The sequence below is a fragment of the Ambystoma mexicanum genome, chromosome 5p (genome assembly GCF_040938575.1).
Source record: "Ambystoma mexicanum isolate Mex_15411 chromosome 5p, UKY_AmexF1_1, whole genome shotgun sequence".
Taxonomy (NCBI): domain Eukaryota; kingdom Metazoa; phylum Chordata; class Amphibia; order Caudata; family Ambystomatidae; genus Ambystoma; species Ambystoma mexicanum.
Window position 1 is genome coordinate 213,913,486 of NC_090930.1, and position 12,508 is coordinate 213,925,993.

The following is a 12,508-nucleotide window of genomic DNA, read 5'->3' on the forward strand; positions in this document are numbered from 1 at the left end:
AGGCTTTACAGTACACTTCACTGAGGCTTTGGAGGTTACCACCTAAGATTTTGTTTGGAATGCAATGGAATGGCAAATAGTGCTTTTCACTGGTGAAATAGTGGTTAGGAATAAAAAATAACATTTGTCTGAAGGTTTTGGAGCCCCTTTTCTCTGCCTAAAAGAGAGTTTACACAAAACTTAGTGTCAAACATTTGTCCAAACCTAGAGCATTTGACTACAGTTTAATAGGGGTGAGGGTGGAGCTGTTAACTAGATATTTGGCTTGATTAAAAGGCTTGTTAGTTTAAACATATTTGCAGTAACCTAATTGAATTTGAATATAGGGCAAATTAATTGTAAAGAATGTGGCAGGCGTTTGCTCCATCTGCCCATTAGCCACATGTGCAGAGTATCAAATGATATCAATAGTTCTGCTAAGACACGATGTACTAATAAATGTAGGTGATACGAAAAGTCATATGTCTGATAAATCTAATGCATGGTGGCATCAAACACAAACCTCACTTGTACAAAAAAGCAGTGCATGCAAATTATTTAATATTGGAAAGCTGGGTATACATGCCACTTATTTTTCCATTATACTCCTACTAGCTGTACAAGGGAACAGAACATGACAATTTTCTCTAGGACACAAACATGGGACCATGGTTCAATTATTTTACTCATTGATGCTTTTGTCAACTGGGTAAAGTATCTAAAGATGACAATGTTTAAACAATGACATTGCTATAATAAGTAAGGACATTTACTGAAAAATAATGTGAATGGTGGCAAAAAACTAAAATCTTGCATCTAAAAAAATAGCAAACTGGAGCCACAGCACGCTCAATGGCCAACATTCTGGCACAGTCCAGGACCCAGAGCAGCTGGCGAGCAACAAAGTAGAGTGCCACGAGCAACATTGGGGATTACTGATCTAATACATTACATCACAGACTGTGCTATTCTCCCTCTAACAATAGCTTACTGCTATTCGGTTACCATGATGGTTAACTTCCATAGGAAAGAGAGGCCACCTGCACCTTAGCTTCTGAACTCTATCTCTCGAATAAAGTGACAATATTACTCTACCCACATATGGTTACGGTTTTCCTCATGTGTTTTGTACCTGACACCATTACCTTGGTTGTCATTGGTGGTGTATTGTGTATGTAGATGTGAGAATATTCCTATGACTTACCCCTGCCTTAGTGTAGGATCCCAGTGGGGCGTTCTGGGGAACTCCCGTATACCTTCGGCGGGTACCACATGCATCATCTCAGGTGACCCCCCCCCCCTTCGACGACCACCACCCTGTCAGTCCCCAAGCTTAAACCGGGGATTTCCTCACTGTAGGCTAATGCATTACAGAGTTATAGTTTCCAAATTAATGCCGTAGGCAGCTCAAGTGATGCATATAGTGTCTTCTGTTTAATTAGTTTTTGAAATTTGAGAAATTAACACTTCTGCTTGTTCATGTCTTGTATGTGCTCGTAGAAAGCATAAAGGAAGTACCTTTCTAAAAGTCTCTTGTTCATCTTTTTTTCATTCTAGGGTTTTACAAACTGGAATAAACGGGACTTCAACCAGTTTATAAAAGCTAACGAAAAGTATGGTCGGGATGATATAGATAACATCGCCCGTGAAGTGGAGGGGAAGCTACCAGAAGAGGTTATCGAGTACTCAGGTTTGCACACTTCTTTAACCAATTCTCTAAATTTCAGATATATAAAATGCATTCATGTTTTTAGTCATCTGTCTGTGTGATATTTCGTATGCTGTGATAAGTATAGATGGTTTAAAGATTCAGCAGCCTCCTAAACACTTGAAATGCATGTGTGTGTGTGTGTGTGACAAATCAACTTCTGGGGCACCCGTAGTCCACGGATGAAATTAGATTTCTAAACGATCATTCAGGCCCACACCTCTAGTACACCAGAAGGGATCTGAACAGATTGGAAACACAAGTTAATTATAAACCTCCATGTCCAATTTTGGTAACTTGGAAGGAACGACAGGCTTATCTCTGCAAGGTCATGGAGCGTTGGTTATTTGCAACACAGCGAAAATACAATTATTACCCAATGATAAATGGAACTGTCTAGTCAAGGTTGTGTACAGATATCTACTTTATTATTATCACAACAGACAGTACTAGCACACTACAAAATACAACCTACCATGTAAAGGAATGCAGAGGAGGGACAGTTTCAAAGAAGGAAAAGGGGTGCACTCTGGATCCTGACAGGAGGGTAGTCTGTACAGTAATTAATCACAATAGTTCAAGGATACTTAGTTACAGCACAAAGAGAGCACTAGGTCATAAAGTGTCACTAGATATGAAATGATAGGTTATTTATAACGCGCTTAACCCAGAGGTTTCTAAGTGCGGACCCGGGGATCGAACCTTTGGTGTTCCGTGTCATCTTGCTTACAAGGCAAGTACTTTGCCCTGAGCTATCCTCCAAAGACCATGGGGCCTTGGGAGGAGGAAAAGGGGGACAGAACCATAATCTACCTTGTGCTTGTAGATGTTCTTGATGCTTGACAGCGTTGAGTCGGTTTCAGGGCACTTTGCAGCTTCTATGACAGTGTTCAAGATGGGTATAATGCGGACGGCCCAAAGGTGAGGAGGGTGTTGCAAGCAGCTGCCTTGTCCTTGGTTTGGTTCAGAGACTCTCTGGCACTTCCCACCTAAGAAGCTTGCTGCAGAGCCTAGCAGGGCACGCTGGTTGCTGGCTAGGTACGGGTTCTGGAGCTGCTGGAGGGTCCTCTGGATTCAGTATCTCCCTCTGTTCCCTGGAAGATGTTTCGGGGCGGAATTTTGCTTCCCTCTTGAAAGTCCTGGCCTTCCTGCACTGGCGGAAGATGTTAGGCAGAGTATACCTTCAGCCAGGGTCCAATGCTGAGTTCTTCTTGCTACTCCTTGAAAAGTCTTCAGATGATCTCCCCAAAAGAAGGGCTCAACCCTCATTTAAAGCCAAATCGGCCACAGTGACGGCGTAGGATAAGCCTACCTTAAGTACATGTAATACTAAGTCCCACTCATCTTCCTGTCTGTTGTGGATCAAATGGTCTCTGTGGTTAATTGAGCTCTCTGTGGTTCCTTCCTGATTAAAGCGGCATGATCCTTTGAAGCTGCAGCAAGACCAGACTTTCTGACTTCTGCAAACCAAATTCTCGTACCTTCTGAATGGGGTCCCCTGGCAGGGACTACTGTAAACAGCTGTCCCAGGCATGACAGGTGCCTGCCCTTGATACTAAGAGGCAGGAGATGCCTTCAGATTGACACAGATGCATATCAAAGGTTGTTGGGGTTTCCTGTCTCCTTTGTTAACCTCTGCAGTCAGGCCCCATGTGGGCCTGTTGAAGTATACTATATGAGTATGCTAATTATGTTAATCACTGCCACCATTCTGCAGGACTCAACAAAAGGACAGGGCGGATCCATTGAACCTTTAATATTTAATTAGGCTGGCCATGGCAGGAGAAAGGTTTTGCCCTCCCCCTTCTGAGAGGACATGATGTACTCTTGTCTGTCATATCCCAACAAAATTTGACAAAAGGGACGGCGCATGTAGGTTGTGTCCACCCAGAGGACACAGGTCTATGTGTATGTCTCTGTGTATGTTGTGCGGTGAGCATAGGGAAATGTGTGCAGATTAACCTACACATTTTCTGGGGGCAGATCTACCATCATTCGATTTCATATAAAATTTGAAAAAGCCATGCAAGCGCACACCCACCCTGCAGATGGTTGAATTCCTCACAGTATATGGATGCTATTTTCTTCATTATTCAGTGCAGTGATTCTATAATTCTTACTTGTTGTGGATTGCCATTTGTCTACATTCTATATAAGTATACACAGGAACTTTCACTTTAAAAATGTTAGCACAATGCAACCTTTAAAATTCATAATGGTTATAAAGTGAAACAGTTATAACTAGTTGTTTTTTGGCTATTACTCTGGTAACCACTACTAGTTGTGTTGCAACTTTTGCAACCCATATTTTTGTATGAGTTCTGTGTTTTAAGACTTGTTACTTCCCCTATCTCACTGGCTCTTTGTATTTTACACTGGCTCGCAATGAACACACGTCGCAAGACGGAGGAGTAAAGCGTACCATGACAAGTGCAGGGAGGTGGAGAGAATTTCGAGTGGGAGTGAGACCGGGATCCCCATGGATGGTGTGATGCTGGAAATGCCTTATTGAGGGATAGGGCCTCCTAGTCCTTGTCCTGCCAATTCTGTTTGTGTTTTCCTTATGTTTTCTGCCACTGAGGTCCAGCTTGGACCTCTGTCAGTGCAGCTCTTAATTTTATCTTGTGGTGAACAAGGCCCTTAGGATACCCTTATGGCACCCCTGGCAGGGGGTACACCCTTGTACCTCTTATGTATGTTTTGGGCACCTGTGATTTGGCCACAGGGATGGATATGGGCTGGTGCCAGCTACAATCTGACTTGGCAGTGGCTCTGACTGTCCTCCAATTTTGGGATACTCAGGCTTTGCACAAACTCATGATGGCCACTGTGGCCTCTTGGTTTCTATTGCATTTTACCTTGTTTCCCAAAGTTCTGGGTAGCCCTTACAATGCTCCTTTCTCCTGAATTGCTGTTGGGTGGAAACACAATATATGTCGCTGTTGTTCCCTTTCCTCCTGACTCGCTGTTGGGTGGAAATACCATATATGGCTCTGGGGCCGCCTCCTCTCAGACTTACTGGAGCCTTCCCAGGTGTTGTGTGTTGTGAGTACACCCTAGGGGTCGGACCTATGTGACTCAAGTTGCGAGTTAACTCACATTTTCTGTTGTGGGTGCCTGGTTTCTGTGTGTGTGACACAATGAATGAGACAGCCCTGACTGAAACCAACATGAATGCAGTGTAGTGTGCTGAAAAGCTGGGTACTTACCCCAATCCACATTCTTTGTTATGGGTGTCTGGGTGGAGTGAAAGGCCTGAATGCCTGTGAGCCTGATTGGCTGCTTGCCTGCATGAATGCCCTTCTGTGTGCTGCTGACTGAGCATGGCTCAGCCAGAGTGAATGAGGGACAGATGTGTATATCTGGGGACCTCTCACCAATTTGTTCAATAGCTGAAGTGAAGCTGAAGCAAGAAGAAGCTATTCCTTGAAGCCCAGCTGGAGGAGAACTCTGCTGCTGCATTTCTTCCCTGTAATCCGAAAGTTGTTGTGCCTCCCAACGACTGATCCAGAGAGGACATGCAAAGGAGATCTCTCCCCATGCTACAAGGGACCATGGTGCAAAACTTCTGCTCTTCATCAAAGTATCCTGGAAGCCAGTCCTGTGTGCCTGCCAGTCCTGTGTGCCTTTGAAGGGGTGTTCGAAGTCCAGAAGAGGAATGCTGGACATCTTGACCCAGAGAAGTCTGTTGGTGTTGCCTAGGGTCCGGAGAATCATTTCGTAACCACTGGAAACCATTGCTGCCTACCACCCAGAAGAGGCGGTACCATGCCATAATGCTGCTAGACACCGCAGAAAGTTTCAAACTGCCAAAGAACATTTCAAAGGACATCCCTGGCCACTTATTCCCACCAGAGAGAGTCCAGAGTCGCTAGAAGCAGAGGAGGGTCGTCGGTGGGTTTCCCACCATCAGAAGCTAATGAAGATGTCCCGAGGGTCCAGACCTGGTGAGGGTCTGAGTACCACTCCAGTGTTTGAGTCCAGGTCGCCAGAAGCCATCCAGAGGTCTGTGTTGCGGCTGCAGCACTGAAGAACCGAAAGTCAGAGACTGCGATATTCCAAAACCTGACATCAAAGGTGAGCTATGCACCGGGTGCTGCCAGAAGTCTTCAAAGGGTCCCAGCGGTCTTACTCCCATCTGCCAAGACTTTAAGGAGCCCACAGCAAGTTTCATCTTTACTGGACTTTTACAGTCTGAGAAATCGTTGACCAAAGGAGAGCACCGCGAAGAGCCAAACTGCTGCACTTCAGAAAGACATTGGTTCCTTTTTATTCTCGAGAAACTCTGCCACTTCGCCTGCCAAGGAACCAATTGTACTGTGATGAGAAAGAGCATCTTCTAGCCTCAGGAGTTTTCCAGATTCGTCTTGGACCCTGTTCTCCTGTGGCCTCTGAGGTACTTTTGGTGTGGTAGAACTTTTTAAAAGAGCGCACAATGTTATTGAACATTATTGGACTGGGCTGTAAAAGACAACGGGCCTCATTACAAGTTTTCTGGACCGGCACATTCTGACCCGGTACGGCTGCAAAGTGACCCGGTCATACTGTGACCGCAAACAGCGTGTTGATTCGCCGGACGTCCCTGAATTACTGGCATACTGGTATACCGGGAACATTACGAGTACAGCATACACGGAAACACTACCATAAAATGGCGTTAGCACTGTGACCACCGCTCCTGTATTAGCGCCAACGCGGACCAGGCGTTAAACAGTGCCAGGTGAGCAGCAACAAGCCCCAGGTGTGCAAAAGGGCCACACCCACACCCAACCCACCTTCCAACACAGCCATGCTGGCAGTCGGCCTAGCAGCAATTGGGATGGGGAACCTGCAAGTAGCAATGGAGTTAGAAGCGGCACTGAGGCAGAGGAGGAGGTGTATGCGCAGGAGGCAAAGGAAGAACCTGTTGGCCATCGCAAATATCAATGTGGAGCAGGTACCACCCTGCCGACACACACAAACACCCTGCATCAGGGCTGCACCCTGGAACCTGACCTCAAGTCAAATCCACACAACTTATCAAAAAAGACATCAGCAACATAATCAACATCCAGACTGCAATTCCGCCCTTGCTGAAGGTAGTCTCGGTACTGCACTAACTTGCAACTGGAACATATAAGCACACCTTAGGGGAGCTGCATGGGCTGTCACAACCCTGTTTTTCAAGGGTACTCTTCCAGGTACTGGATGCTCGTCTGCACCATGTGTCACACAGCATTGCCCTACCCCGAACACCTGCACAGGTCAATGCCATGAAAGTGGCCTTCCATGCCATTGCCGGCATGCCCGATTGCATTGGTTCATTAGACTGTATGCATGTGGAGGTGAATGTCAGACATGCAATTGAGGCTGTCTATCGAATTGGAAGCAATTTCTCTCCCTGAACGGGCAGATGGTCTGTGATGCACAACTACTAATCACGCATTGCTGTGCACCTTTTCCGGGGTCGACACACGACTCAATGGTTTTGCGGAACACCACGTTGCCTGGGTACATGTCACGTTATGCAAGAGAAAGCACTTGGCTGATGGGTGAGTAGAACGACCAATGCATGACCTCTGTGAAGTGGGGGGGGGTAGACAATCAACACAGTGTCCCTGGCTGTTGGGTGAGTGGAACGACCAATGCATGACCTCTGTGAAGTGGGGGGAGTAGACACTCACCAGAGGACATCCAGCTTACCGCTGCTATTGGCAAATGCTAGTATGCCATGTTAGGGGAATACATACACTGGATAATTTAATAAACCCCTAGCCATAGAGTGGCACCTCATGCAATGTCAACATGTCGAAGGGAGTATCTCCGTTGGTGAGGAAATAGTAGGTGCACCCATGTGCTCGATGGCAAGTCATCATGCTGTGCACAGTATTTCATTCAATCGTGTGGGCTGCGTCTGCCTGATGCAGATTCTGCCAGCACTTTACAATACATGAGGCACCTGGTGCATAGGAGCACTCAATGGAGTGAATACAAATGAATGCAACATGTACTTGCCTAGCAGCACATCACGATTGGAGACATTATGCAATACAGTTTCTGTAAGAATGTGGGACCCAAGTGTGTAATAGAGTTGAATAGAGTACAACTTTGCCGGTCCTGAAACAATGGAGGTGGGAAGCTTACCGCCACCGTAATGCGCCGTCCCGCCCGCACGATCTGCCCTGACGGGCGGAACGGCACCCGGCCGCATACTTACACTGCAACACCGGCACCGTAATTGCACAGTACCAGAGTTTCAGTGGTCCCCATTCCCACTGAGTCCTATTGGGCCCAAATAGGAATGGGGCTTAACAATTACTGCCGCCTGACTTACCGGACTGCCAGGGCTGTAATGCCCCAGTGTTTCCGGGCAAATTAGGCGGCAGAAATTCATTACAGGTCCTGCAGCTACCTGCCGGTTTCATCTGCATGGTTGCTGCTGGACCTGTGATGAAGGCCATTGTAACATATTGCACATTGAAATCTGTGGCTGTGCTATGTTGTGTGCTGATCTAATACAGAGACTGCATACATGCTATAATTGGGAGTAGAAATATACCAGCACAAACATTCTATCACCTTACTATCACTCCCATGCAGGTGATGCTGGATACACACTCACGCCATGGTTCATGACACCCATCCCACGACCCCGGAACAGGCATCAGGAGGCCTACAACTGGGCAACGGACACAGGGCATGAAAGAGAGAACCTTTGGACTGCCGAAGGCCAGGTTCCGCTGCCTCAGCCGAAACATTGGGGCATTGCTGTACAGCCCCGTAAGGGTAGGGAAAATTGTGCTGGCATGTGCCATGCTGCACAATATGTGTATAGGCAGGAACAATTCACTGCCCCGGACATTAAACCAGCAGATGAGGATGAAGAAGATGAGGACGATGATGATGGGATGGGTGTACAACCAGGGCGGGGTACCATGGATGGACTAAATGCACAGGGAGCACTTATTGCACATTTCTTTGTTTTTTTGTTATCAAAATAAACTGCACATGAAGCACATTAGTTTGTAACACTTGCATTAAATGATTGATACACACACATGGAAGAAGATTGTCCACTTGTAGTAATGATTTGCAACCCAGTCTATTAACTGAAAAAAACATAGGAACAGGTGTTACCTAAACACACCCACACGTAACCACTCACCTCCACAACGTACCCATCCACCGGCCAGGCACTAACTACCTATTCCCACTATGGACCACCCCCACCTCCCCAACGTACACACCCACCAGCCAGGCCCCAACTACCTATTCCCACTATGGACCACCTCCCCAACGTACCCACCCACCGGCCAGGCCCCAACTACCTATTCCCACTATGGACCACCCCAACGTACCCACCAACCACCCAGGCCCAAGACACAATAGGATCTATGTGATTATTGCGACGGCCGAAAATGCTGATTTTTTTTTAACGCTTTAAACAACATATATATGCGGGGGGAGACCCCCCACAGGCCTCCCCATATTAATATTATACTCTAAACCCCCCCACATATATATGTGGTGTAAGGGGGGGGATTAAAAAAAGTCTTCATTTTCGGTCGTTGCAATTCCCAGGTCGACATTTTTGTACGATTCCACACAATATGGCAACAGTGTAACTTTTGTATGTCACACTATTCTTCCCCTGCTTGGGCCCAGGTATATCCGTCTCGGTTGGCCCAGACAGCCGCGTGGACCTCCTCCTGGGGCTGGAAGCCTGCAAGCTGGATGGAGTGGTGCTGGTGGAGGGAATAGTGGGCCTCTGTGTGGGTAGGTGACTTACGATGGCCTGCACGGCCAGCAACATTGTTTCTGCAATATTGGACTGCAAGCTGTTTCCCTCACGTACCCGTCGTGACATCAAAATGTTTGATATTGCACAATGCCCAAAGGCACGCGCAACACTGTGGCCTGTACTCGGGTTGTTCTCCTGCTGCAACCGGGACTCCTCGCATTGCAGCCTGGACTCCTCCAAGTGTCGCTCCACCAGTGCGGCCAGCGTGTCCTGACATTGCTCTATGCGCTCCAGACGGCTGGTTAACTCCTGGAGTGATGGTGCTGGGGAGCGCATCGGACTCCTCATGCTGGTTGGGCTAAATATGCCCAGTTGATCTGGGGTGACAGTGTTCTCATCATCCACAGGTCCCTCTCAAGTGCTGTCCGCGCCATCAGGTTCGGACAGGTCTGGTGGTGGTGCTGCACTTCCCGGCATACTTGTGGCAGACGGGATGTTCTGCTGGGGTGCCAGCTGGGGTTCTTTGGCAGCAGGGATGTTCTGCTGGGGTGCCAGCTGGGGTGCTGTGGCAGCAGGGATGTTCCGCTGGGGTGCCAGCTGGGTTGCTGACGCTGCAGTGGTGGTGGTATCCTGAGCGTGGCGTACCTGGGGCGTCATTACACCGTTTGAGGTGCCTGCACCAGATGTCAATTGAAGTCTGCGACGATGGGCACGTCCAGTCCCCTTTGATGTCCCTGGATGACCCCCATCGGTCTCAGATGTTCCTGTAGAAGAGTGAAAGGCATGCTGTTAGTGGTGTCACAGGATACATGCAACACACTCCTCATGCTGCATCAAAATACGGTTACATGCATTGATGTGTGCTGTGGTCATATGGGTGTGTATGGGGTTCCCCTTTGGTGCACGCCATCTGGCTGGCCGGGTGGGGCCCATGGGGGTACTGGGTGTGCTAGGTTTGATGGGGGCTGTGATATGTGGCTATTTGTACATTGCTGGGGGGATAGGGCAGGTTTCGCTTGATTCACATTCATGTCTTCACACTTTCTGTACTCACCAGCCTCGCCAGATGTCACTGCTCCAGCCTCCGCTCCACCAACTTCCTCAATGCCTTTAAAATGCAGCACGCTGCTTCACTTTTCTTCCCACGGTAGCATCTTCAGTGGGGAATGTGGTCCACCTTCTGTAGCACTGCATTGCTGTCTGTGGGCTGCCAGTGTGTTACGCACCCTGAGGCACAGGTCATCCCACCTCTTGTGGCAGTCCTTGACCGAACGGGGTGTCACCCCAACAGCTGAGAACTTCTCAGCAGCCTCAGCCCATATGGCCATTCGCCTCAGCTGCGTGCTGCACCTCTGGTCTGCTGTGAATAACTCCCCTGCATTGTCGTCTATGTGGTCGACAAGCAGGGTGGGTTCCGCTTCACTGAAGCAGGGTTTGTGCTGCCGGCTCACTGAAATTCTGGAAGATAGCTTCCTCAGTGATTTTTGACTCTCACAGTAGCTGTGGGCCTTCTGGTACCGGAGGATTGTAGTGGATTGTGATTTATGTAATGACCGCCTCTCCCTTTCTGGTTTCGGCGATAACGGTAATTCCGGCTCCGGAGTTTCCGATACCTCTGTGTCCAGCATGCACTTTACGAAGGCGAATGGACCGCCAATAATGGTGGCGGTGCATCCGTGTCCGCCGTTGTTAAGAAATGGCGGTGGCTCCGGTTCCGCACGTTGATGATTCACATGGCCGCCAAACTGTAATTCAACCATGTTTCCGCCACCCTGCGTGACGGAAACAATGCCACCGCCATCACGGTAATACCGGTTTTCTTACACCTAACTTGTAATGAGGCCCAAAATAAGTTCATCCTTAACGTTTCCCTTACAGGAGGCCCAGGAGGGGGGATGCTCACTCAGAATTACTTGTCGAGTCTAAAGAAAGCATTCTGCCACTGTTCATAACTAACCTGCCTTTCTTCCCTTTTCTATGATTTTATATCTAACTTAAGAATCCATCTGCCTATTTAAAACTGTCTGCAGTGAGTGCATCTATTACTGGATTTAAGTAACGTGTGGTACCCCATAGAATATATATATATATATATATACATATATACCATTCTTTGAAGTACAACGTGTTATTATTTATATGTATATTTGGTAGAAGTAGCAACCTTATTTTATATAAAAAAGCTGTGTTATCACCTAATATAGGGTGTGGACATTCCTTTGTGGGGGCTTTGGGGAAACGCTGTACTTAAGAACCTGCCTGCATCACCTCCCAAAAAGCTTAAGCCTGGCTGCTCGTCCAATGCTACCAAATAGAGAGCCTTGCTGGGGTGTTCTGTGCCTTTACCCTACCATATTGAGTGCAGATGTACAGATACCTGTCCAGTCTTTAAAGAGGGCCTTAACGGAGGCTAATGAGAGAGATGGGAGCGTCCTAGGTTGAACCAAAGACAGAGGGGATAACAGTTGGAGGGAAAAGAGTGGCGACTGAACAGAAAAAACATGTGGACCAGGTAGCACAAGGGCACAGGGAAGAGGTCCCACATGGCCCCTACACACACCCCCCTGCCCTGGGATATGCCAGGAGCCCAAGTGGTGTAGAAATCTTTTATCCAGTGCACAGGCTGAGGAGGGGGGGTGGAGGACGCATCGCCACTAAACAGTCCTGCATACCCTACACAGAATATAGGAGGGAGACCCCCCCCACCTAGCACACCACAATACGCGACTCTCATAGAGACACGTACCACAGGTGGCCAAAGCAGAGGAGGCAGATGGGCCACTAACCAACCCACTAAAAATCTCATCCCTCTGCTTACACCTCTCAAATTCTAAACTTAACACAAATATAGCTATGTTGCACAACAGACTGCTTACACTTCACTGGACCACAACAACAAAATAAACCACACATAGCCTTGCACAACATCACATGACAACTACCGACCGAAAAAACCACACCTATGCTCAGCGAACGGTGTAAACCGAACAGAAGCTGCCAACAGCACATCACAGCTCTCTTGCACTTTTTCCTGCTCAATCCTACTAACGTACCCAACCCTCTTGCTTTTTAGATCCGCCAGAGCACCCGGGGACCACTCT

General features: G+C 47.9%; 1 protein-coding gene across 3 annotated transcripts in view; it reads left to right on the top strand.

Annotated features, from left to right (window-relative positions):
• Positions 1-12,508, top strand: part of LOC138480867 (probable global transcription activator SNF2L1) — a 1,964,402-nt gene that overhangs the window by 1,581,887 nt on the left and 370,007 nt on the right. For all 3 annotated transcript variants that reach the window (XM_069612650.1, XM_069612651.1, XM_069612652.1), the window contains one exon: positions 1,537-1,669. In XM_069612650.1, coding sequence (XP_069468751.1) covers positions 1,537-1,669 — 133 coding nt within the window. The remainder of the gene's footprint in view (positions 1-1,536; positions 1,670-12,508) is intronic.